The sequence below is a fragment of the Kwoniella dejecticola genome, chromosome 3 (genome assembly GCF_000512565.2).
Source record: "Kwoniella dejecticola CBS 10117 chromosome 3, complete sequence".
Lineage (NCBI taxonomy): Eukaryota > Fungi > Basidiomycota > Tremellomycetes > Tremellales > Cryptococcaceae > Kwoniella > Kwoniella dejecticola.
The window spans coordinates 1,626,113-1,650,805 of NC_089303.1; the positions used below are offsets into that span (position 1 = coordinate 1,626,113).

The following is a 24,693-nucleotide window of genomic DNA, read 5'->3' on the forward strand; positions in this document are numbered from 1 at the left end:
TCAGACAATCACAATAATTGACGTTGAATGACCAAAAGTCCAAACAGACATCCCTTTCAACTTGTTTGAACTCCGACGTTGAGTCATAACCACCTGAAATTTGCTGCGCGATCTCTTCCTAAGAATAATCACTAATTACAATGCTATATATCTTGATGATCCTCATCCTCAGTCCACGTAATCGATCATCAATCAATTATACGATTTATTCTGTATTACAAACTAACACGATGCTAGCTCGAGCAGCGTTTCCAGCGTTCTTCTTGACTCGTAAGCTAACCTACTCGTTACTGTATGGCCTACCTGAGACCGGCTGATTGAAATGAGAATCTCGTAGTGGGAGGATTCATCCTCTTCCTCCTCGTCACATTGTCCGTACCTATAATCCAGACGATCTACTTGCTACAAGTCCGCTTTGATAGAAGTGGCACTGCCGGAAGCACGTCTCTCGGAGCGAACGCTGGGGTTTTTGGGTTATGTTATCAAGGTGGTCAAGCTAGGTGTGTTATCTCTCCATGTCTTATTGGATTCTCGTATTTGCCTACCTGCTGTTACCTCGACTGCGCTGAGACCTACTTCGATTGGTATTCTCGATACTGTATGCAGCTTTCTAGGCTTCGACTACTCCTCAAACGCGGCTTGTACAGATCCCCACGTCGGATATACGTTCGACGAGACTTTCCTGGGTCTAGATAATAGCGGACTATCAAGAGCAGTCATCAAGGGATTAGCGGGGTCATTAATTTTGAATGCTATTGCAGCTGGATTCGCTGGTTTGAGTCTGATTTGGAGTTTCTTCGCTTGGTTCTGCTCAAGTCGAGGATGGGAGATTGTAAGTCCACCTAATACCCCAATCCTCAGCTTCACTATACTGTCCACCTCTTCGATTACAACCTTCCCGCAAGATCCCGGGGTTGATGGCTGCTCTGATGTGGAACAGTTCACCTTCATTTCCCTCTTTTTCTCCGTACTGTCCGGATGGCTCGCATGGGCATTAGACCTTGCTCTGGCGTTGGTGGCGAGACACAGGATTGAAGATGCCTCGAATGATGTGCTCGATGCGAGAATCGGGAATGGAGTCTGGCTAGCCTTAGGTGGAGTCGTGCGTAATGCCATCCTCCCGCCTGATCTATGTGATGAAGGCTGATATACGCGCCACACAGGTCGCTCTGACTCTCGCTCTCTGCTTTGCCGGATGTGGTATGTTCGGAAGATATGGCAAGGACAGGTACGCTACTCAGAAGCCTGTCGGGTACCGCAGAAGATACTTATGAGTGATCCGTGTTGTCGCCCTCTTCAGACAATCCTCACGCTCATGAAGACAAGAACCAAGAGGCGCCAAGCTAACGTCCTTGATGTTCGTTTCTAGCTGGCAACGAAGTCACACTGGACGAGGTACATACTAAGCCGGATGTAGCTTTCATCGTGCTCGTTAATCTGCTCTCGATAATTGTTTGCCTGTTCGGATTTCCCTATCTTACCCCTCTAATATCTCTACAAATCGTCCTGCTCAAATTACATTCATTCTTTCATAATTAGTATTGTTAACGCTATGTATTGCCGGATGTAAGGCGGTTCAAAGAAATGCTGCATCTGAGAATGGTGAGAATGGGACGTACAGTGTACTAAGCTATCCGAGAGTCAGTGTGTTACACAGCCTCTCCGTTATCAACACTCCTTTGGATGCTGTGCGTTGTTCACGAGCAAGATCGACATTCGACACTTTCTTTTCGAATCCATAAACACTCACGCGTCAAGGACTACGTTTCGTCTTGTTGACCGCATCTTATGATTATCATATGTTGCATCATGGGTACTGGAGCTATCGGTACTGCCAAAGTCTTCGACAATGCGCACAACAGTCTTCTTCGAAAAGAGAGTCGGATGGAAACGATACTGGCTAATATCCATTCTTTTACGTGAGTCCTCTTCTAGCTATTTTTTCTTCTTTTTCAACCAGAATCTCACGGCGAAGCCAGCTCAGGAAGTTGACTTGCATCTTGACACGATATAGTGACCAGCTTCGTACTCGATTTGATCGTCTCACTTCCCACTATAGCGACCACACCCCGTCTGAGCGGGATCATAGCACACTCGACGGTCCCTTCGCCATACCAGCCTGACAACGGGGGAGGGTCTGTACCGATCAGCATAGCGATCGGACCAGCCGGCGGGTGCATGTGGTCTGCCGATCAGTGAGTCTATCCTCTCATTTCCCAGATCTGCTGACGAAATGCTCAACAAGGCTTTCGATATGATCCTGTGTTCGCAGGAGACAATGTCAATATACGACGAACTTCCAACCTTCCGCAGAATTTCTACATTTACCCTCAGGCCAAAACGTGACCAACCATTTCCCCAAGGGTAGACTCATGGTCGGATGTCATATTACCACGGCGGTCCAGGCGATGGGAACGGCCATTTGGGCTGTGGGGCCTTACATACCCGGTCTGATGGTTGTGAGTGTTACGTATAGTCTCCATCCTACATTATCACGATTCCAGGCTTAGCCTTTCTTCATGTATCCATTTGCCGTACCGCTGAACGGTAATGATTCTGTTCTCAGATCGCAGATCGAGGCCAGGCCTTGAGTCGGACGTTGAGCTGATATGAATGTTCCCTGCTAGCTGTCAATAACATTTCTGTGTCTGACTATCGTCTTTTCCCTCTTCTCCGGAATCGCAGTTATCATCGTCTCAGCTTTGGTCCATCATCACCTGGAATACTCTGTACCCCCCTTTGACTTTGATATAGGTATAGACTGGGTCTTGTCTTTCGCTGTCGTAGTGAGTTGCAGTATGACAACGATCCCCTTCTGAAGTTAACCTGGATTCGACGCAGCTCTGGATCAATCTGACATGCTGGGATTTGTATAGGCTATACAGATGATCTTGGCTATCTGGGTTGGATGCATCCGCCTGAAAATGCCTAGAGGACGGCCACCGCCACCCGAGGATGATCACTTAGAAATGAGTCAGCATTGACTCATGGTGAAGTCAAAGCTCAGAATTGGGTATTTTGGATAAAGTAGTCCGTGCGTTGTACATATAGATGCATGTGTATGCATGTTCATAGACACTCAGGCACCAATGACAGGGAAAGGGACTCGCATCGCTTTCATATCTATCGGACTCAACGTTAGCTCGCTTCCAGCTCTACTGTAAATTGCCACTCGCAAATTATGCTTATCAATTCCATGAGTCGAGTAATCAATCCTAGGTTGACAGTCGCTTCAACCACTAGTCGTAAGCCAAAATCCGAATCAGACGTCGACGCTCTCACATAGCTTGCAGCCCGGCTTCAGCATCCTTCAGTCAGTCAGTCAGTCTATCAACTAACTCGGTACCTGACTATCTGTTAACAATCATGTGATGCGCGAAGAGAAAAGGACCACTCAGTTTCATCATTCGCCATATTGCCTTCACCTCTGACTTTACGTCGACACCAACAAGCTGGTCACGATGAGAACGACCGTGTACTTCCAAAAGCGGATCCAGTGGAGACGTCAGTTCTGGCATTCCGTCATTCCTGGTGAGTGCCGTTCATCTTCATACAGTACCACACCATAAACAGTCTGACCAAGCTTGCTGATGAATCCTTGCCGTGTCCTACGTACATGTATATACTATCGCATACGTCAGTCTTGACCATAATATTCATGGTCCTCTTCGTTCTCTCACCGCCCACAGCCACCGGACTGAGCCTATACGAAATCACGGACAAGCCGAAGAATTATACCGTAATAGAGAACGATCAAAGAAAACGAGATGAGCAAGGAGCGGAGGCGGAGGCGGAGAAGACGTTTCGGATATTGATGGGACCCGGAGGAGGGTGTATGAAGTATCAGAAAGAAAAGTGGGTTGATCTGCTCCGCTACTGTATGCTCTGCATTTCAATGCCCTTCAAAGCCTATCTCTGAGCACAGTACAGTATCAAGCCTACTGTTCCGTGATATGACATTACCGTAGGCTCATCGAGTCCGCTTTTGAACCTTGCAGATCAATATGCCAACGCACCTTCGCCTTTAAGCCTTCATCATCTTACCTGCATCTTGCATCTAACCAGACTCTTACCGAAAAGTTCCCTACAACGAGCTTCTTATTGATGAATCACGTTACGCTGGGTCTCACCGTTCTGGGCTTCTTACTATTTTCAGTCGCCCCATTTTTACCTGGATTCTACGATGTAAGTGAGAATACCTCATATGAGCCAGCTTTGAGACCGCTTTGTGATTAGTCAATGTCAAACCCCCTGCGCTGACTTGAAGGTTTATGTCATTGTTCCATTGTGTTCGAGGTAGAGAGCAGCATTAACGACAATATGGGCATTCGTCTCATCCGTCTTCCTTCTTTTCATCGGGAACGCAAGTGCTACGCTTTACCTCAAACATAGATTGAAGGGGTGTGTCCCTGAGATGAGAGTTAAGTTGGATAATGGGTTTGTCTATGTCTTTTTCCTGATGGTAGGTTGATTCTTCTAGTGCATGATTTTATGCTGTGCATGTTCGCTGCAGCTCACAGAGCTGACGGTCCACCTGATGGGAACCACAGTTTATGTCGCTACTTACCATGATCGACGCCTGTGCGATCGCTGGAGGGATCAAGAGGGATCCTCCGCCGATAAACCAGGACGACCTAACAGCTTGATATGATAAGCCGGAGAGGATTGTTCATCGGGCACCCCGTGCACATCGGTCCTGTGTATACTGTATTTTGGTTGTATACAGTATGAAACCTACTTGATCGTGGATTGCCATTGCAATTGCAATCAAATCTTGTCAATCATTCAACCAATATCATCCCAGGTGAGCTCGGTCGTTGTTATCGGAACACACAGCAACCAACGGTCCAATCGGTCTTGCGGACTGATGATCAGGTCATGTCCATGTGAGAATTTGAAGTCCCATCAAGCCTATCGGGTCATGGCGTGATCTTTGACTCTGATGGATAGCTCAGGCGTAGGTAAGGTCTCATCTTCTTATCTCGTTTCCTGATTGAGCACGAAGCACATGGCCGACTCGATCGTGCACGCGGATCCCTCTTGAGAACAATCTCCTTTGATCGTCCATACCTGTCTGAATATTTATCCAGATACAAGTTGAAGCCCTTGATTGGAGGGTCGACCGAATTGGGCATTCAGGTACAATCAGCAATCAGTAATCAATAATCCATAATTGTCAGAAGATAATGATGCGCACAGACTGATGCATTGGCCAGGCGGCGATACTTGTATCATCGCGCCCGAGCCTTCTCCATCAATACGTACGAAAAGTTCTGAGTACGTAGTCAGCGTACTCGTATCACTGTATTCCCAGTCGGTCGGGCTGTCACTGCTTATCTTCTTCTCTTGCTTTCTCAGATCTAGTTTGGCTTTAACATCGCCTCGCATAATCCGGCCGCATCTTCGGCGACGATAAGCTCGCATGATGGTACTACCCAAAGACGACCGGCTGACACTTTCGGCTGATGCGTCGAAGAGCCATACCGAGTCCATAGGGAATGGCAATCGGAGCAGATTGACCGGTATAGGTATATCCAGTATGATCTGTGAGTGATTCGTACACCAGGCAGGCCAAGCAATTTCTACAGACGAGCTGCTTTTCAACATTCACATCCATCAAATTGAGACCGAGCTGACGGTATGTCATGACTGATGGTTCAATGGACCCCTGAAATCGGCCCGCAGTGATCACTTTCACCCTTCAGCTCTTGGTCTCCCTCTCGACAGGTATAATCACCCCGCTGAACCTGGCTCATGCAGAATTGAAGGAGGGCCAAGGCGATGGGATCCCAAGAAAGATATCTGTCGGAGGTTCGGGGGGATGTATGTGGTTTGGCAATGTGACGTGAGTCCAATCGATCACTGTTTGCTCCATTATGGTCGATAGCAATGAAGACTGTCATATTAATCAGTTTGGCGTCGATGCAGAGGCCCACCATTGAAATGCATCATCACACCGCATTTCCGCCCGGACGCAGAGATCTTATCCCTCACAGATCGAGATGCGATCATCGAGGCGATGCACACCAAGATGGGTATCTGGCGAATCACGACTTACATCTCGACTACCCTGGTGGGTATAGGTCTGATCATGTTCTTGATCACTTTGAGGTTTAGGAAGATGTGTGGCGTAAGTCTGCTCACGCTCGGTAAAACACAAACACCTTTGATTCGAAGCTTAGATTTCGTAAAGCTTTTGGCTGATTTTAAGCTTCTGTTTCTGGTTTGTTTTGTTGGGGATGCAGATCACAGCAGCAATCTTCTATCCTATTACAATCGTATCGTGGGCTGCGTTGATCGGACAGATTGCGTACTTGGTAATTGTCAAGAAGAATGTGGATAATGCTAGACCGAAGTTCAATGCTTATCCCGGAGCAGTGATTTGGATGATGATTGCGTCGACGGTGAGTTCATCTCTCTGCTACCGCATCGGACATCTGCTGCGATGTTGCCAAGTAGGCGAGATTGCCGACTTCTCCTTGGGCGTGGCGTGGGACGGGAGGCTGACGATATGTTGTCGGTGGCGCAGATAATGGCAAGTATCATGGGCTGTATGGTAGTTTGGTTCTTTGAACACCGCAGAAAAGCCAAGACTGAGTCGAGAGGAGAACGCGGTGTGAACTTACCGATTGTCGAGGCTGGTAGGGCAAGCGAGAGGGTAGTGTGAAATATAGAAGCTGCATCTTGTGGAAGGCTAGATGGGCATTTTGGAGGATTTCCTCGACGATGTGTAGCCAACAAATCAGTACTTAGTCAAAGCAGAGTCTGATTATTAGTATGGACAATACTACGTTGGGTTTTATGCATATCTTCACTGGTATTTATTGTCACCGCGTCGATTGAGCTGAAGTTGCAGAACTCAACCTCCACTTTCGTGAAATATCGAGTCTCGAAGAAACATGAACGACCAATCAATCGACTCGCAATACATTATTTTGCTTGATCCTGCATTCAATTTGTATTCTTGATCGTCTCCGACTTTGGTCCTCGCTCTGAGGTGGTCTATCTGATCACCATGTCGCCTCCTCCTCCAGACATACCGATGCCTCACGAGCTCGCGCAGCATGAAAATGAGAACGAATATTCACACAAGCCGTCATTCTTTAAGATACCCTCGAGCGCAGCCATACGAATGTCGAGCAAAGGAGAGACGATCAAGTTCTTGACCTTGACTCAAAATACATCGGCAATGGTATTCACGGTTTTCCTGATCCCGCATTTGGCTAGTCCGGTGGTAGCTTCTGTTGCTGGGCTGCAAGGCGCCGATAAGACTATGGTGAGTTGCGCCGTGCCAATCGATTTCGTTCTATCTCACCTGAATTAGCGCGATGCGAATTTCATATTCTCCTTGATGTGTATATACTAATACCCACTCATCATCTCTTTCTTCGCTTGATCCTCATTCAAGATTAAAACTGACTGTCTCTTTTGTATCCTCATTCAGATGATCGCCCGAGACCTGTATATCCCTCTCGAGCCTCTCCTAATTTACATTCCCCTCGCCCTACACACTTCATTCTCCATCCTTCGTCGCATCCTCCTCATACTCCCCTCAAGCTCAAGCTCAACAGCGGGCACTAAATTAAATCAAGGGTATTGGCGAAGTATTCGATCTCGTCTCCCTCGACAGATACATCAGATTATAGCATACCCTTTATCGCTCATGGTCTTAACCCACATATTCACACATCGTCTGATCCCCTCTTCGAGCCAACCTCCAATCAACTCCCTTAGTCCTTCAGAGCTCAATTGGGAGTTCGTAGGCTACAACCTCCGTTCCCCGATTAGCTGGATCAGTTATCTGAGCTTGGTGGGTATGGCCACTTGGCACAGCGTGGTAGGCGGTATGAAGGTGGTTAGTTATTTCAGGGGGTCATCGCCTTTAGATAAATTCGAGAGAAGGAAACCTAATTCAAGTTCAGATTCAAGTTCAAATTCAGTATCGACTTTGAAAGCAAGTTTAGATTCGCATTCGATTGGTCCGGATGAAAAGGAGGATCAAGCTTTCCAAGCCACGCCTAAGCTGAATGGGAAAACCATTGAAGACCCTGACTTCAAGGCGACAGCGCAAAATAGGAAGATACCGAAAAAGCGACAGATGGGCTTAAAAGCTCTAGTCCTCGCCGTCTTGGGGATAGTCAGCGTCGGGCTGTATAGGGTGAAGCAAGATACGGGAGTGGTCAGTCCGCTCATGAAGATACGGTACGATGCGATATATCAAGCATAATTTGTCCGATTGTCATATCAGAGCCGCCAAATGGCTGAGGTCCGAGCGGATCGGGACTAGATGGCGAGTAAATCACATTGCACCGATGAAGAGATACAGTACAAATCGATGAGAATATTCAGGGGTATGGGCCGAAAGGTAACACACTCGAATGTACAATAGAGGTATAACATCACATACATAATCACATACATGCTCCAAACTTGTTGTATATACATAGTAGGGAATACATGTATCATAGCTCTAAGTACAACGGGGTCAACTTGTGTTCAATACTCCACTCTGCCTCCTCGATCATTTGAAATGTGTCTGATTAGATCGGAATCCCATTTAATTAACACATACAACTTCAAAGCCATTTACTGATTCAGGCCGGATATCATTGAGGGTCAGTCGTTGGATCCAATAAGTGTTGTTCGAGGAGAGTGACTTAAGAGTTGGACTGTCGAAGGAATTGCTCTACCAGCATATTGACCTCTTTTTTCTTTCGATCTTCATCCGTGGCTTTGATAATCTTAATTCAAGCGTTTATTAGTCGTCAGATCCTCACCGTTTTTCGTGTGGTCAGAAAGAACCCACCTTATTGCGATATTTCTCTTTGCTGTTGATCACCTCCTGTCTAAATCCCTCTACCTCTTCGGCGTGGCGCTTCACTGCGAATCAGAAAGCTTCAGCGCTTTACCCTCTTCCAGTATCTGACCCCTCGCAGCACATTAGCGGTAAGAGCAAGGTTTCGTTTGTGCTTACACATGGCGTCAAAGTCGACCTTGGCTTTTTCGACGATCTTCCTCTTGGTGGTATTGACTTCCAGGATTTGCCTCATGATGTCTTCCATTTTAGCCTGCAGGGCGAGCGTGAAGTACAGAGTCGCATCGTCAGCCTACTGCTGTAGCAACCGGGCACCAAATCGGACAGGCAGGGGGCACTTTACCTTCCTGTCAGCCATGAAAGCTACTGTGCTATCCCACTTCTCATCAGTCTGTCGGGCCAGGTTGACCTGGTGTTCGCGCCACTTCTTGAGCTGTTGACTTACATCGGCCAGTGAAAAGCGTCAGCAGCGCCTCATGATTCGTGGAATGCAGATGCAAATACTTTATGTCCCTACAGCGGCATGGGTACCTACAGGATCTCATCTCCCTTGAGGGGCTCAAGTGAGTTCTGAAACGCCTGATTGAGCGTATAATTGACTTCTTTCAGTGTGGTGACGGATTGAGCCTTCAATCTCTCGAGCGGTGCTAGGATCCGGTCTTCAGCATAGGGCTGGGAGCTGTCTCTCGCAAGAAGGATTTGTAAGGAGGTAGACTGACCAGCGAGCGCATTCGCGAGCTTCTCACTGAGGCCAACGTGATCACGAGATACAGTAAATCAGTCAATCGATAATCTATCGTGTTCAAGTATGAAAAAGGCCTTACGCCTTTATCTCGCCCTCGTCTTGTTTGACTTCAGCCTCCTCCTCATCTGCTACATCTTCCGTGATGACGTCCCATAATTCCCTGACCTTGTTCGATGTGTCATCCGTGAACTGCATCTCCTTGGCTCTCTCAATTTCCAGGTATTTGTGAGAAGAGTTGAGGAACCTCTTGAATCGTTCTTTCGTCATCGGACTAATTTCGCTCATGATAGCTTCGAAAGCTTCTCTGTCAGATGGATGGGTGGACCTCGATTGGTTCTTGCTTGACCTATCTTCGTCATCAAGGTCGTCATCAAGGACTCGTCCGACATCGAGATGGCTATTCTCGGAGGCCACAGAGCTAGATGGCTCGGATGACATCTCGTCATCATTCGAATCCTCCTTCTCACTATTTTGCTTGGCTTCTGAGCCCTTCGTAGTTGTGTTTTCCTTGGGTTTCGAGTTATTGACTGCTGTTGTGGTAGCGTGGTTTCTGCTTGATCTAGGCTTTTTGGATTTGGGTGGCGGAGTTATTGTGGATTGCGACTCTTCGTTGTCCGAGGCTGGAGGAGGTGATCGTGCGCGCTTGTTTCGATGAGGCGCTTTGGGAGGCATCTTGGTAATATCAAGTGATCAGTCAAGTCAGTACAGGGTGACCAGTTCATGCCATAAGTGGGGACAGGCGATAGTGATAACATATATCAGATAGATGAAGAAGATCGGACGATGGAGGAAGTATTGAGATGATCGAAAAATATTGGGTTAGTCAAGGTGACGTTTACTGTATGTGTATCATTCACGGTGGTCTGTGCGTGTTCATCTACGGTACCTTTTCAAGGGATGAAGAGATGGTCTGAGCGCTAAGCGGTGATTGCGCTTTGATCCCTTTATACCATTGAGTGAATGAGTGAGTGATGAAGGATTTGCCGTTGTTACATCTTTGATCTCATCGCTATAGCTATATCTTTCATTTCATTTATATCTCAGTTCAACGTCCGGCCTGACCAAAACCCTGCCAACCAAAAATCAGAATCCAACCTAGGTTAGTCGGCTCCATTGACTACTTGGGAGCAGGCGAGAACGTTAGCTGACTTGATCACTTTGACCAGTACCCTCCTTTATACCATATATACCATAGCAACAGCAACACCATGTCTTCCAGAACCAACAAAGCTACTATGCATGAACTGAAGCTCAGAAGATTGATGGAGCATAATCATCGATTGAGGGAGGAACTAGCTAGACCTAGAGTCATGGTCAGTGTAGCTAGTTTGAAGTAAGTCGCGACCTTCTTCCACATTTTAGTACGGCGTCGTCTCCCCACCTTCCCCCCTTCTACTGTTCTGATGATGTTGAGAGAAGTCGAGTTTGAAGAGGATGAAGATGAGATGCACAAGCGGATCTGGACCGTTCGAAGGGGAATAGTTTGGAATCCCGAGCTGACGGTGAATACGATGCTAGTTTGATCAATCATTGTCGATCCACAAAAGACCCACTTGTGAGTCGACCACAATCAGCTGCCGGAATGTTATTCAAAGATCTATACAGCTGACAGGGTGACTAGATCCCTTCGCTGTGGGGTCCGCTACAAAAGGGCGAAGATCCTTACGCACCAGTCGAACAGTCTGGTTGTTGCTCCTGTGAGCTAGCCGTGATCAACCTCCAAGAAGATAGGATAGCTGACTCAACGATGTGACAGTGATGTAACGAAGCTCTCATCTCAGTGTCTCATCTCAGTGTCTCATCTCAGTGTCTCATCTCAGTGTCTCATCTCAGTGGTGACATGAATCACCATACCACAGACGCGATAGGGAAGAGGAGGTCCATCAACGTTAGTTGCTCTACCTGGGTACTACTCTTTCACTCTTGTCCTATATTCTTGTAAACTCTTGGAGGGAGCGCCTTTTCTTTTCATCTTGCCTTTATCGTTGCTGTTTGCTATACGTCGGGTTCTGTCCGGACTTGTGGGATGTATGTGATGTCGGACATGCTATCGTGCATGCATTCTGGAAGCAGTGCTACATGTATGTGAAGAATGGATCTGACAGATTGAGCGGGTCTGTGCGCCGATGTAAGATGACGAGGTGGAGGTGGTACAAATCTAATCAACCTCCATCCTCTTATCCTCGTTTTTGCACATCATTTGCATCTTCATACTCGAACACCACTATAAATGCAGAAGCCTCAGCGTCAGGTAGTCAGACAATCGTCGACTATCCTCCGTTCCCAATAAAAGCTGTGACGAAATCTGATTCGCACGCCGCTTGCCTTTCAAGAACAGCTGTATAACAATATGTCGGATCACCGGATGCTAGAGTACGAAGAGGAGGACGACTTGTTCGGTAATAATGAAGTCCACAGCAACCACGCCGTCCCTCTGGTCGTCAACAGCGCAGCACCTATCGCCTCGCATCTCCCTTCCGAGTCTACTTTCGGAGTGGCGGGAATTTCGTCATCGAGGACCAAGCATCCAAGCGGGAAACAAAAAGCAAATGCTCAAGCTGGACCTTCAACTGGGCGGGTGTACAAAAACGTCGACGAGAGGCTGAGGGAGCTCCAGGAGATGAGGCGAGGTGGGAGATCTGACGAGCTTAGTCATCAAGGTGGAGTGAGAAGTCTGAGGACGTTGTGCATAGGTGGTGAGTAAGGCATCTTCTCCCTCTCATACTCTTAGCACAGCCCAACAGGCCGTCCATACCCAACAATCGGGTGCCCGAACGTCATATTGGTGAATGTCTATGCATCGAAGCTGATGATTCTGATGTCGGGCCTGTAGTGGTGAAAACCAACTCAGCTAGGATATGGGATATAGGTGATCTAGAATATCCGCTCATCAAGCCGTTACTCGATGATATGCCGATTGAGCAGCTTCAAGAAGTCGAGACGAATTCACCGGTAAGTCAACTTCCACACTATGATGGGTGTAGCTTGTGGCTAAAGAGTAACAAACAGCTGATAACTCTGTCTGTCTCGCATAGCACATCAAGAAAGATACAGACTGGTTATACGAGATCTTCATGCTTCAAGACTACCCTTTGTTTCATGAGCGATGTCAAGATAGACATGGAGTGCCGAGGACCTCTGGCTGGAGGCGGATGTACAAGGTGAGGCCGCTTCATTCTGCAGTCCTTATCATTGATCAGTTCCAATTCGGGTCAAGCGGTGATGAGGGTATCGCTGAAGCTTGACCGGAATGGCTGTTTGCAGAAAGCGAAAGAGGATTTTGCTGTGCGTCAGACACAAGCTGCCGATAGAGTCGCGGCGCGCTATAAGCAGCTAGAAGAGGAAAAGGCGTCCAAGAGGATAGTAGTAATGGACAAGATCATGCCTGACAAGAAGTCCCCTGCCAGAGGGTCAGGATGGGGCAGGAACAGACTCGGTGGGAGCGGTACTGGAGGGTTGAGCTCGTCAGGTGCATTCCAAATTTACCAGTATCCGCTGTGTCTCTTTGCCTCAGCTGAGTATGTTTGATACGAGCAGTCCCGAAACCTCAAAATGCGATTGCCAAAGCCCGTCTAGAAGCTCAACGAGCTAGGGTAGCTATGACGCACGCATCGGGCAAGTATATACCGCCTGCTCCGTCAAAATCCAAGAATGAACCTAATCAGCTATTCAAAAATCCTTATTTGCCTCAAGGGTTTCAACAAGCTGCTCAACAAGCGGTACAAGGTCCAGGTCAAGGCCAAGGTCCCAGGATACCTCCGCCCAAACTACATGCGCCTCGACGGCCCATTCAAAGAGTCTCTTCTCCTAGTTCACCGCCAAGCTCTATACCAGGCTCGTACCCCACTTCTCAGCTCAACGATATACGGCAAACTCTGCCTCCTCATCTGACCCACAGGGCATCACAAAGTGAAGAGACAGGAAAGACTGCAGAACGCTCTAGGCTAGAAGGTAATCAGTCGAAGTACAAGGCAGTGCGTAAAAAGGCTGGAGAGAAGTTTGTCGTTCCGGAATTAGAGAAAGAGAAGCCCAAAACCAAAGCGCCGATGGTGGATTTCTTCGCACCTTCACCTTCACCGACGACTGCTTCGGTGAAGAAAATGGACAAGGTGGACTTGGGGATCAAGCGGAAACGGCAAGAAGAAGATCAGGTGCACTCAGTAGAGAAGCAGAAGAAACAACAGGAAGACAGTCTCACCGTTATCCCGCCGCCTGCTCAAATTGTGACATCGCCCTCACAAGCCGTCAAGCCTAATTCGACCGTACCTCGCCATCCTCAGTCTGGCCAGGTCACGACTTCTGTTTCTGGTCCGGGTCCAGAGGTCAATAGTGTCTTATTCAGGAAGAAGAAAGTCGTCCGAGGTAAATGAGCCTCTCCATGGCTGGGGCTCGGCAAACGCACTGTGAACCAGGACGACGATTCTGCTTGATGCAGCATGAGAGCGGAATATCGCATCTCAGAAACGTCTCTTCGTGCGCAAGGCCCAATGGTATGACTGCGCGCCCAGTCAAGACTTATGACTTGGAAACTTGCAACCGTTGTCGTCATGCTACAAAAACCAAACCTTTCAAAGCAACTCCGACACACTGCCGAATATGGCTTTTGGTCGTTCCACTCGATATGAGTCACGTCCTTCCTTTGAGGTAGGAATCCCTTCTTGGACGTAGGCGAAGCAAGGTGTGACAAGTATGATGTGATATGCAGCGTCTACATATGGTGAAATGCAAGGAAGACTATCTAGTCAACAGGTATAAAGCAGAGTTCAACACTTTCCACATGCTATATGCGTATACTATAAATTCCCCTCAAATCCCAGAACCGCTGCATCCTTCTATATATTTTACAGAGTACAAATAAAGCAGGATTTGTGGCCGTGATTTTCGATACAACATAGTCCGGAAACAGGACAAGAGACGATATGAGTACTTTACACAGGTAAGTGACTCGCGTCGACTTACCACTGTTCGACGCTTGACTGCGCTAATCGGATCTTGTACTGATTCTGCTCGCAGCGCCACGCGAGATATTATTAGCTCTCAACCTACTGCTCAAGAGGGTATGTCAGCGCGGTCTCAGTTTGCCAATAATGTCAACGCCAATGGCGACGGGAGCATCGGGTCTGCCAAATCTGGTGACCCCAGTAGGACGGCGGCAGACACGGCCCAGGATCAAGTGTGAGTTGCTAACTCTATGTACCAAACACTCAAAAATCAACTCACTCCCTCAGTCTGTCGTACTTTCGATCTTTTGGTGGCGCTCAAATTCTGGAATCTTCACTTGGCACAGTAAGTTGACGCTGACTGATACTTTTTTCGATGTGATGGGGTTTGCAGTATGCCAGGTCTATCTTTGTCGGCCACACCATCGTCTATGAGTGACGGCCAGACTAAGAGTAAGAGCAAAAGCAGATACGAAGAATGGTACCCTGGCGATGCGTCGCATGATGGTAGACCAGCCTGGTGGAATAGGTTGTTCTGCTGTGGATATGGTTTGGGGTGTTTGCTTTGTCCTTGCTCGAGCTGGAGTTGTAAGCATGAGAGAAGCTGAGACAACTCTCCGGGGAAGACGATCAAGCGGTAGCAGGGCAAGACTAAGATGGGAGGAAGAGAACGGCGGGAAGGCCAGAAGAGTTTGTCGAGTAGCGAGGCAATCGGGTCTTTAGTCCCAAGCCAAGATATTCTAGAGTAGTGGTCGGCGCTACTTTCAAGTCGGCTCACGTTCCAAGTCGGCTTACAGATTGACGTTTTATATCAGTGTGTAAGCCGTAATGCAAGATACGATTTATACATACAACAATGTTTGATTGCGATGCTACTTTCTGAAATGTAATGATCAATGACCCAAATGACAAATGATGAAATGCTGAAATGCTAATTGATTGTGACGCCAGTCCAAGAACAGATTACTGTACTGCACAGTACCGTATTTCCAGATATCTTACGAGCCTCCGCGTACTGTATATCAAGATGGACTACTAGCCGCCAGCCACTAGCCACCAGCCACTAGGCTCCGCTATTCATGATGACAGCTCCAAAATCTTCTCCGACGCCCCACTGATCCATCAACTTCTTGACCTCGCTCATATCCCCGCGATGATTGTATTGTCCATAATGAGTGATGGTATCGGTTATTTCCCGCATATCTTGGAACGCTCGAGCTTCGGGGGACGTTAATGGTCGACGTAATCTTTCAGTGATCTCAATGACAGACAAGCCGAATCGGATTGTTCAGCTACCGTCGTAAGGTGTTTTGCTTGCTGCATTTTTAGGGACTCACCTTCTTATGATGTTTAGGGATATCGGACCATGATTCAGATTTGATCCTTGACATATACTTATCTATTACTTGCGATCCGCCTTCGACAGCTAATAATCCCGGTTTACCTGTATCACTCATTCGTTCAGCTGATCTGATCTTCTACACAGGTAGTTGCGCTGTCGGTGCATTTAATCTGACTCACCAGCCAAAACAAACCCCGTCAATCCCACTTCTTTAGCGAAATTCACCATATCGTCCCTCTTCTCCCTTGTCGATAAAGAGGGCAACCAGAACCATACCCTGATAATCTCCTCGTCTACTTTCGTGTCCATATCCGAGTCAGTGGGTGATATTTGCGCTTTGGACTCCTCTAATACAGCTTGTAAAGCCGATTTGACAATTTCGACCGTGTTCAAGATATGTTCGCTTGGTTCATCTTCGATGCCTATACTGGGGATTGTATCAAGTAATGCTTGATATTGACTTCGATTCAAGAACGTGGGTTGTTTAGGCCGTATCTTGACTTTCTCATCGCTCCCGCCTACAGATAGGTTAATTTGGAATTGAACGTGCTTCGAACTATCCCCGTATTCGTCGATAGGTAAGTCAAGCTCGCAGGTCAGCTGTTCGATAGGTGGAAGGCTCGATGAAGGATCTTCTATGTATTGGTCGAGAATTGATTGAATGTCTTCAGGAAGGATCAATTCGGTGGAGGTGTACATCGACGTGAGGAGTTGAAGGAGATCTAATTGAGCCTCGAGCTCAGGCTGAGTGGTCATCATCGAGCTTTATGCTTGGTGTGATTGAGGGAGCTGGAGGAAGGCCTGGCAAAAGGGCTGGGGCTGATCTGTAAGCTTTGATAGTGCTATATGAACATTTCGTGATTCGCTATACTGAGGACATGTAGTCAAAATATTGTGGACTAATGATGACTTGAGCTGCGCTAGAAAAGTTCGGATGTTCCGATAGACAGATGAAAATAAACGGTGTAAGCGCGGATCAGTTTATCAGACGGGGCTCCGCAAATCAATGTCCATCCCTCGTCACCTCCAACGAGGGAAAAGCAACAGCGATAATCACTCATATTGGACTGCTAATAGCCAAAGTGGAGACTGAGATTGCCTCGTCGACATGAGAGTGTTTTGGCCTCAGACTGGCATCGACAGGAATTATGGCTTAGTAGTAGGATGGAGGGTACAGGCAACATTGTGTGTCGTGGGGTTGGTCGACGGTCCGGTACGTGGAACTGTATGATCCTCAAATATCAGTCAATGTTAAAGAGAAACGATGCGCAACTAAGACAAATATATGGAACAGAATGATCTGAAAGGACTGCAATTAGCTGGAACGGCGTCATACAAGCTGGAAATATTGGGCGTCGCTTGGTGTTTGCAGATTCCAAGCTCTTCGTCGATTTCAGAGGGGCATGACTTGCAATTCTGGATAAACCACGACAAAATCCCAATATCATGCTCGTAAGCTCACACCTCCTGATCGGATCTGTCACACAAGACTGACGATTGAATTTCTCACGGTGGACATTTAGTCAGCCAGGAGAGTTGGTATTGTACAGTCCTCCTGATCTTACCAGACTCCGCTTTCTACGAACCACTCCTCCGAGCAAATCAATTCGCAACGATCATTTGGCTGTACAGGACGATTACGGTGTTGGAGGACATACGCCTGAGGATGATACGTTGCAGGGTGTGCTCAATATGGTCGGTCATCACTGCTTCTGATCGATGTATGGGAGGCTCATTGTTACACGCGACCCCAGATCAACATGTCAAAATCCGCTCAGAGGTTGCTCTTACATGGACCCGAAATCGCTCACGACACGACGACAACCCGAAGGTACATACATCAGCTTTGCAAATCTTCGTTTGATCTGATCCTTAGGGTGTGGTACTACCCGCTATCATTCATATATTTATGCGCACGGACCATCTACGCCATATGTGATGCCGAGACACCACTTGGTAAACTTCGGTGCTATAGCTCGACCAGTGAGTAAGCTTCATCTCCGGTATGACGAATCCCAAGTATTGGTTGACAGACACTCTTCTCTTCTGAATACAGTCGATCAGATATCTCTGCGACTCTCTCAAAGGCTGAAAGGACCCGAGCGGTTCAAGAGTACCCGGGCGGTCGACGCTATAGAGGTCAAGTCTGAAAAATACATACAGTGCGTGTCCATCGATTATGTCCATCGATTATCTCATCACTCCTCCCTCGTTATTGCCCTTCGACATTCTTCTACCATCTCTCGAATGAGATTACGTTAGTCCTGATAAGCTTGCTTGACTTTAGGTTCTGGAACGTAGTCTGGCTCATCTTTGTGAGCGCTATCTCTGAACACCTGCCGGCCTACGATCACCAGCTTACGATTAGCTGTCAAACGTATCGCAGAACGATGTGATATTGGGTTATTCGGCCAGGCAGTTCATCCTTTTATACGCTTCATCTATTCAAGATGGGATAGTCAAGAGTTTCGATGTAAGTCAGCTTCCGGCTGCACCTTTCGTCTCTCGTCTCTTAATTGACCGGTGTTCTCTTCATGTAAGCTGATTGCGCTCTGCAGGACTACCTCATAGACATGCCAATAACTGCGCTGAAGTGGTTGAATGATTGGCCGGTCGGCTTGAAACTCAATACTCCATTAAGTCAGTTCTTTTGCACGGGACTAGGGTCGCTCATACAGGGCTGGGGGGGTGAGTAGACCTTACTTTTCGCTCATCATCGATCCTAAAAGTGAAAGCTAATGTATGTCACAGATATCGTTGGACCATTGTTACCAGTCATACTGCCCGCCCTGATTCGAATAGTCGCCTCCCTCTCAATGCTCGGCTTGACATTCACCATCTCGTTTCTCAAAGATTCGATTAGCATCCTTACCGCGCACTTTTACCTGTGTCATGTGATTATGAGGTGGATATTTGATTGGCAATTGGAATCGTTGAGCGGACTATGGAACCTGTTCCGAGGTAAGCTCCTGCCCGCTTTTCCAGGTTTTTGGGGAATGCAGCTCACGCTTACAGCTCATACTCCGGTGGCACAGGCAAAAGATGGAATGTTTTGAGGAAACGAACGGATTCATATGAATATGATGTGGATCAGCTTTTCTTGGGAACCCTCCTCTTCACGGTGTCGGCGTTCCTCTTTCCGACTGTTCTGACTTATTTTGAACTTTTTGCTTTGGTGAGGCTTCTTCCTAAATTGCTCCTCTCTGAACCGTTGAGACGCGTTGAGCTGAGGTGAAGGCTGATGACCTGCTATTGACCAGATACGCATTGGCTTGATCGGCGTGGAGAAGGGCTTGGGGATCGTAATCAAGGGCTTGAACTCGTTTCCATTGTTTGAACTGATGTTGAGGGTGAAAGAACCGTCAAGACTACCCGGTCAGCTGGCATGGAAACAAGATTTCGAAAGACGCAGCTGACTTATCGTAATCTAACAGCCGGGATACACTTCAAACTTCGACGGCTTGATTCTGCGGGACTGCTGGATGACAGGAAGCACGGAGTGCGGATCACGCATGTATTGGAGCTTAAGGTGAGGCATCAATTGCAGCTCAAGCTCACATTACCAACCGGCTATTGGATATATCTGATCAGGCGTTATGACAGAACTCACCAAAATCATTATCGGATATCTTGTTCGGCTCTCATCCAACGTCATAGCGATAGCAATCGGTATGATCGTTGCGGAATGCCAATAAAGTGTTGTAACATCCGCAAAACATGCATAACATCATTACCATCAACCTCCACCGACATCGTTTCCGACTCCTACTCTTGCTCTGACAACAGCTAATTGATCATAGAATCAAAAGATAACTAGCGAAAATTAAAGCAGGACCACAATCGCAATGGAAAGCACAATCTGCTGAAGCTCTGTTATATCCCGTACCGATGATTGTCTCCCTCAACTTGCTAGAAGGAGGGATGATCACGGATAGGAAATTAGCAAGAGCAATTGGAGCAGGAGCAGCTGTATCGATCAAGAGGTCAGCGTTAGCCGGCGGTTTACATTCCCATGCAGGTGAGTGTGTAGTGTGTGTGCGATATGTGATCTACGGGGAGGGACGGGGTGAGGCGGGTCGAGAGAAGAAGAGTATGATCAAATGAGGCCACTTACGAGGAAGCTCCGCAAGTGGAACAGGCTCCATTGGTACCGGCGCTGTTGCATTGGTTGACGGGCATAGAGTTGGAGTTGGAGTTGGATCCGCACCTGGCAAGGAAGCGTTTCGTTAATATCAACATCCTTGTGGAACGAAGAAGATGCTGGAGGATATCGAGGCTCCGACACTTACCCGGAAGATCCGTGGGTGGAGCAAGATCCATCAGAGGAGGTCTCGCAACCTTTGTTGACGTTAGACTGGAGGGCGTACAGTACAGTAAGCGGCAGGATTATCAATGAACTTCATGCGCAGGATTATGGGCGGAGATGGATGTCAAGGGAACAGGGTTGGTCAAGGTGTGACTCTAATGGAAGGAGTGATCACGATTGTATTGTTGGTAATTGTTAAGCGAGGAAGTGTGATAAGAAGAAGGGGAGAAGAGAAGAAGAGAGAGGAACTCACAACGGTAGAGATAGCAGCCATCTTGTTTGGTTATTTGTTGGGGCGTGAATTCGAAATGGTTCGTTAAGATCGTGAAGATGAAGAAATAATCAAATTGGATCGATGAGGGAAGAAAAAGGAATAGACAGATGAGCAGGACACAGGGGGTTTATATATCTTATTCGGCTTCCAATCGTCTGAATTGTGAGTAGGAGGAAGTGGAGTAGTCGATGATGGCAAAGCGGATTTGCCGATTCGTCTTGATTAGACCGGATGAGATCAGATCAAAAGTCGTTGATGCCTCGAGGCATTGGTTCTGGCTTTTAGCCATTGGTGATTTGTGATTTGTGGTAAAGAGGAAGTGGGGATAGTGAACTTCTGGTGTTACGTGGCGTCGTACGCTAAGAACACTAGACTGCAGATTGTACCTGGACCTGACTCTCTGCATAATAGAGAGAAGATATCCACCTATCAGGCCTTTGATGGGAGCATACTGATGAAGATGGGGGATTGAAGTGGACCGAGGAAGTCGGAAGTCGGAAGTCGGAAATCAAACTACCAGCAGTGTGTGCAGCACGTACAGTCAATTCACTTTGTCTTCCCTGTGGTAGTGCATCATACAGTACGGTACGTATCACGAATACCGCCGGACCAATAAGTGGGTAGCTAAGCGCTCAATTTGGGAAAAAGATTCGGACCATCAATCGATCAAAAGGACAAGAAGTTCTCATGATGGTAACTTAGTACTGGATTAGTCAGGTCATGGAGGATACCGTACATAGTTCGATACTCTAGATAGGGAAAACCCCAAAAAGGGCGTGTGTACAGTATTGCCAGTCGAGATTTCGTGTGGCGTTGTATACTATTCCTTGGCGAGGGGAGCTCTAGAATGAAAGAAGTCTTTTTGATTGACGACGCGGTGTGAGACCAGAAGGGAACCCACGGTGGCTCGGTGTTATACTAGATCCTTTGAGTTGATTGGGGTGGGTTTACTACATTGGCTGATTACGCATGATCGGGAACCAAGCTTCTGTCTGGATGTGTGTCGAGTTGCCGTAGGGTTGTCGGCCGATACAGTATGCGAACTGCCGTGGTCGGTTGTAGAAATAAGAATGGATCAGGTATACACAACACGATCAATTATGGTTTGTGTTCGCGCTGGGGTCTTACTGTGATCATGGAAGACTTCTCTTGTGTCGCTGATCCTCAACAATATGATGCTGGAATGGAAATCGAATTGTCGGATATACGGGTATACGACCCTTTACATTCACAATGATGCTCAGGTCAGCAATAGAGACTAGGCTGACAACGACTTTTACACGAGGCAGTTTCCCTTGTTACAGACTACAATATACCGCCACTTACCGAACAAACGATAAGATCTAGTCATCTCATCGATTCTTTTGGCATTATCCCGGCTCAACCTTTTCAATGATACGACTGTGATACTGTGAAGCAACTACAGATAGACCGATAGGTAGCTCGGGCCGACATGTAATTCATCGATGACACTCCTCTGACTCGTCTCTCTAGCACAATATAACGACGATCACCTCACCACGTGCTCGGTTGAGTGACATCACCGCTTCAGCTTAAACCCACCTGAGCGGGACAGGTGAAAATCAGGCACGCAGTCCATAAAAAGCCTTCGTATCCGGTCACTCTTCGCTGTTTCTCGTAATGTTTCTACTATTGATCACCGCTCAAGTTGATACCGTCAAGAGGCTGTGCCAAATCTGTTATTTCTGTTCTTACACAGACGTTGACGCTTTCACAATCCGACAGGAGAAAGATTTCATAAGAAGGAAAGAAGACACAAAGTTGAACGTCGTTCGCCGCACCGATCCGTACAAAGGACAGCTCACCCCTTCCACCCTTGCTCTAGACTTTCAGCGCATACTTTCACCTGGTCCGGCGAAACTCGACTAGATGCATCGTCAACAGCGATAACACTCACCTCAGCCCTCCTCATCCTTGACCTCTTTCTCTTCTATCAGCGACCATCATGACAATATCTCTACATCTGCTCGTAATTTCTTCTCTCGTTCTCATTTTTCCCTCACTTGCTCAACTCACTCCTTCGCCAACCTATACCCCACCTACCGCTTCGTCAGGTCTAGCATCTTCTACCTCAACACCAAATACCCAATGGTCTAATGTGCTGGGCAACTCGCTGTACTTCTACGATGCTCAGCGGTCCGGGAGGCTGAACGAAGGCACATATGGGAATAGAGTGGAATGGAGGAATGATAGTGCATTGCAAGATGGTAGTGATTGGAATCTCGACTTGACTGGAGGATGGTACGATGCGGGAGACTACATCAAAGCTACCTTTCCATTGGTGAGTCCATCGTCTTCATTATCCTACCATCAATGACAGTCCTCAAGGGAATCTTCTTGCTGATCATCTGTACGCTGTACCTTTACAGACATTCACACTATTTGCCTTAGCGTGGGGAGCTTTGACCCATGGTGAAGGATATGATCAAGCCCAACAGACTGCATATCTCGACGGAACGCTTCGATGGGGTTTCGACTGGCTTATCAAAGTGAGTTCGGCAGCTGAAATGGGAAGATGAAAATGGTATCCGATATTGACGAAAATCATCCGAACAGGCTCACCCTTCTGATGATGTGCTTTTCGTACAAGTGGGCTCGGGAGATGTGGACAATGCTTATTGGTGAGAGACAGATCATCAATTTACATCAGTCGTTGTCCACTTGTGCTTCCCACTTACATCCGTACTGGCTGTAGGGGCGGTGATGAAAATATACCCACTCCAAGACCAGCATATCCCATCAACTCCTCCTTCCCAGGTGTAGATGCCTGGTCATCAGCAGCAGCAGCTTTTGCTCTCGGCTCCATGCTCTACACCCCATCGATATCATACAACACCACAACCTCGTCTTCTCCACCTACCTCACCATCCATCGCCAACTCCACTTACGCTTCATCATTGCTATCCCACGCGAGGACACTGTACAACGTAGCTAATTCGACGTCAAATAAAACGACGTATTACGATAGTCTAGGCGAATCTGTCTCAGCTTACGCTTCTTCGAACTGGGCAGACGACTTTACCCTTTCCTCTCTTGCCCTGGCAATCGCGACCAACGAATCGAGTTATTATCTCGATGCGTATAACAATTATGTCATGTATGCTATTAGCGGTCAGAAACAAGTCTGGAATTGGGATTCAGCTATCCCTGCGATTTATGTCTTATTTGCGGAAGCGGCTCACGCTAGACCTGCTTTAGCTGCTGGAGCGGGGTTAGATAGGAACTTGACTGGATGGCAGAATGAGACGGAGAGATATTTCGATAGTATAATAGACGGTTCCTTCAAGAGAAGTTATCTGACTCGAGGTGAGTACCGCTCGACAGTGCGGTGGGTCGACAAACGCTGATGATCGGATTGGAACACGTTTCAGGCGGTCTACTGTACTTCGATGGTGATTCTGACGAAGCCTCGTTGAACCCGGCAATGGCCATTGCGATGTTGATGTTCAAGTATGCTCCTATCGCTTCGACACAGGATAAGACCGAACAATACATTGTAAGCCTCAGTTGTATCGTTGCTGAGATTGGCGCAAGACAATTGATGATGAAACGTAGAGTTTCGCACAAGGGCAATTAGATTACATGCTCGGTAAAAACCCAATGAACGGTAAGTCTGTTTACCTGAATCCCGGATCGGAACAAGGCATCTGATGGAGTCGGTCTTAGCTGTGTACCTGGTCGGCTCTCATCCCAATTCCCCTCAGAACCCTCACTCCGCACCAGCGTCGGGTGGCTCCAACATCAAGCAAATCCGAACTTCTCCTCCGACTGAGACATATGTATTGTATGGGGCAATGGTCGGCGGACCATTATCGGATGATAGATTTTGGGATTGGAGAGATGATTGGGTACAAACTGAAGTTGCATTGGACTATAATGCCATGATACCCACTTTGGCAGCTATGCAGGTGGGTAACGCAATCCAACTCCCCCTCCCCTTCATCTCCAATTTCGGCCATTATGAGTATGAGCTGATAGATCCGGGAATACAGCTTCTCAACCAAACCTCAGATCCACCATACGTTAATATACAAGCAGGAACATACTCGATACCCTCTGAACAACCTTGCGACGCTGCATTGCCCTGCAGTGGAGGTGGTCTGTCGAAAGGAGCCAAAGCTGGTATTGCAATTGGCGTCATCGTTGGCGTATTGCTGATATTGGCGGGGTTGTGGTATTGGAAGCGAAGGCAGATAAGCGCATGGTGGAGCAAAGGTTATAGGCGCTAGGTCTTTCCTCATGGATACCGT

General features: G+C 47.5%; 12 protein-coding genes across 12 annotated transcripts; 10 read left to right on the top strand and 2 right to left on the bottom strand.

Moving 5' to 3' along the window:
• Positions 1 to 230: 230 nt before the first annotated feature.
• On the top strand, positions 231 to 1,406 carry I303_102975 (uncharacterized protein; the record flags this gene model as incomplete). Its single annotated transcript, XM_018406320.2, has 6 exons — positions 231 to 270; positions 338 to 500; positions 607 to 832; positions 941 to 1,102; positions 1,164 to 1,228; positions 1,370 to 1,406. The coding sequence occupies 6 exons, from the start codon at positions 231 to 233 to the stop codon at positions 1,404 to 1,406; spliced, it is 693 nt and encodes a 230-aa protein (XP_018264814.2).
• Positions 1,407 to 1,849: 443 nt separating this feature from the next.
• I303_102976 (uncharacterized protein) lies at positions 1,850 to 2,984 on the top strand (the record flags this gene model as incomplete). The annotated part of the gene is made up of 5 exons (XM_065968671.1): positions 1,850 to 1,919; positions 2,015 to 2,195; positions 2,273 to 2,459; positions 2,628 to 2,786; positions 2,877 to 2,984. 5 exons carry the CDS (start codon positions 1,850 to 1,852, stop codon positions 2,982 to 2,984), a joined length of 705 nt encoding a protein of 234 aa, XP_065824743.1.
• A 477-nt stretch (positions 2,985 to 3,461) lies between these two features.
• Positions 3,462 to 4,646, top strand: I303_102977 (uncharacterized protein; the record flags this gene model as incomplete). Its single annotated transcript, XM_018406322.1, has 5 exons — positions 3,462 to 3,531; positions 3,642 to 3,855; positions 3,999 to 4,185; positions 4,301 to 4,462; positions 4,551 to 4,646. The coding sequence occupies 5 exons, from the start codon at positions 3,462 to 3,464 to the stop codon at positions 4,644 to 4,646; spliced, it is 729 nt and encodes a 242-aa protein (XP_018264816.1).
• Positions 4,647 to 5,425: 779 nt separating this feature from the next.
• Positions 5,426 to 6,667, top strand: I303_102978 (uncharacterized protein; the record flags this gene model as incomplete). Its single annotated transcript, XM_018406323.1, has 5 exons — positions 5,426 to 5,546; positions 5,686 to 5,845; positions 5,929 to 6,130; positions 6,246 to 6,404; positions 6,530 to 6,667. 5 exons carry the CDS (start codon positions 5,426 to 5,428, stop codon positions 6,665 to 6,667), a joined length of 780 nt encoding a protein of 259 aa, XP_018264817.1.
• Positions 6,668 to 7,015: 348 nt separating this feature from the next.
• I303_102979 (uncharacterized protein) lies at positions 7,016 to 8,227 on the top strand (the record flags this gene model as incomplete). The annotated part of the gene is made up of 2 exons (XM_018406324.1): positions 7,016 to 7,276; positions 7,445 to 8,227. 2 exons carry the CDS (start codon positions 7,016 to 7,018, stop codon positions 8,225 to 8,227), a joined length of 1,044 nt encoding a protein of 347 aa, XP_018264818.1.
• Positions 8,228 to 8,657: 430 nt separating this feature from the next.
• Positions 8,658 to 10,232, bottom strand: I303_102980 (uncharacterized protein; the record flags this gene model as incomplete). Its single annotated transcript, XM_065968672.1, has 7 exons — positions 8,658 to 8,741; positions 8,807 to 8,880; positions 8,975 to 9,068; positions 9,159 to 9,255; positions 9,351 to 9,462; positions 9,535 to 9,560; positions 9,640 to 10,232. 7 exons carry the CDS (start codon positions 10,230 to 10,232, stop codon positions 8,658 to 8,660), a joined length of 1,080 nt encoding a protein of 359 aa, XP_065824744.1.
• Positions 10,233 to 10,768: 536 nt separating this feature from the next.
• I303_102981 (uncharacterized protein) lies at positions 10,769 to 11,313 on the top strand (the record flags this gene model as incomplete). The annotated part of the gene is made up of 3 exons (XM_018406326.1): positions 10,769 to 10,893; positions 11,079 to 11,115; positions 11,182 to 11,313. 3 exons carry the CDS (start codon positions 10,769 to 10,771, stop codon positions 11,311 to 11,313), a joined length of 294 nt encoding a protein of 97 aa, XP_018264820.1.
• A 597-nt stretch (positions 11,314 to 11,910) lies between these two features.
• On the top strand, positions 11,911 to 13,930 carry I303_102982 (uncharacterized protein; the record flags this gene model as incomplete). Its single annotated transcript, XM_018406327.1, has 5 exons — positions 11,911 to 12,256; positions 12,394 to 12,512; positions 12,596 to 12,721; positions 12,825 to 13,029; positions 13,098 to 13,930. 5 exons carry the CDS (start codon positions 11,911 to 11,913, stop codon positions 13,928 to 13,930), a joined length of 1,629 nt encoding a protein of 542 aa, XP_018264821.1.
• A 1,633-nt stretch (positions 13,931 to 15,563) lies between these two features.
• Positions 15,564 to 16,598, bottom strand: I303_102983 (uncharacterized protein; the record flags this gene model as incomplete). Its single annotated transcript, XM_018406329.1, has 3 exons — positions 15,564 to 15,758; positions 15,838 to 15,944; positions 16,022 to 16,598. 3 exons carry the CDS (start codon positions 16,596 to 16,598, stop codon positions 15,564 to 15,566), a joined length of 879 nt encoding a protein of 292 aa, XP_018264823.1.
• A 352-nt stretch (positions 16,599 to 16,950) lies between these two features.
• Positions 16,951 to 19,499, top strand: I303_102984 (uncharacterized protein; the record flags this gene model as incomplete). The annotated part of the gene is made up of 13 exons (XM_018406330.1): positions 16,951 to 17,055; positions 17,137 to 17,294; positions 17,366 to 17,537; positions 17,597 to 17,825; positions 17,899 to 18,004; positions 18,130 to 18,157; positions 18,229 to 18,315; positions 18,401 to 18,530; positions 18,594 to 18,803; positions 18,878 to 19,017; positions 19,103 to 19,217; positions 19,277 to 19,371; positions 19,446 to 19,499. The coding sequence occupies 13 exons, from the start codon at positions 16,951 to 16,953 to the stop codon at positions 19,497 to 19,499; spliced, it is 1,629 nt and encodes a 542-aa protein (XP_018264824.1).
• A 231-nt stretch (positions 19,500 to 19,730) lies between these two features.
• On the top strand, positions 19,731 to 20,301 carry I303_102985 (uncharacterized protein; the record flags this gene model as incomplete). Its single annotated transcript, XM_065968673.1, has 3 exons — positions 19,731 to 19,860; positions 20,024 to 20,215; positions 20,285 to 20,301. The coding sequence occupies 3 exons, from the start codon at positions 19,731 to 19,733 to the stop codon at positions 20,299 to 20,301; spliced, it is 339 nt and encodes a 112-aa protein (XP_065824745.1).
• A 2,087-nt stretch (positions 20,302 to 22,388) lies between these two features.
• On the top strand, positions 22,389 to 24,672 carry I303_102986 (uncharacterized protein; the record flags this gene model as incomplete). The annotated part of the gene is made up of 8 exons (XM_018406332.1): positions 22,389 to 22,724; positions 22,813 to 22,932; positions 23,000 to 23,064; positions 23,139 to 23,749; positions 23,815 to 23,939; positions 23,999 to 24,050; positions 24,110 to 24,351; positions 24,436 to 24,672. 8 exons carry the CDS (start codon positions 22,389 to 22,391, stop codon positions 24,670 to 24,672), a joined length of 1,788 nt encoding a protein of 595 aa, XP_018264826.1.
• Positions 24,673 to 24,693: the final 21 nt, after the last annotated feature.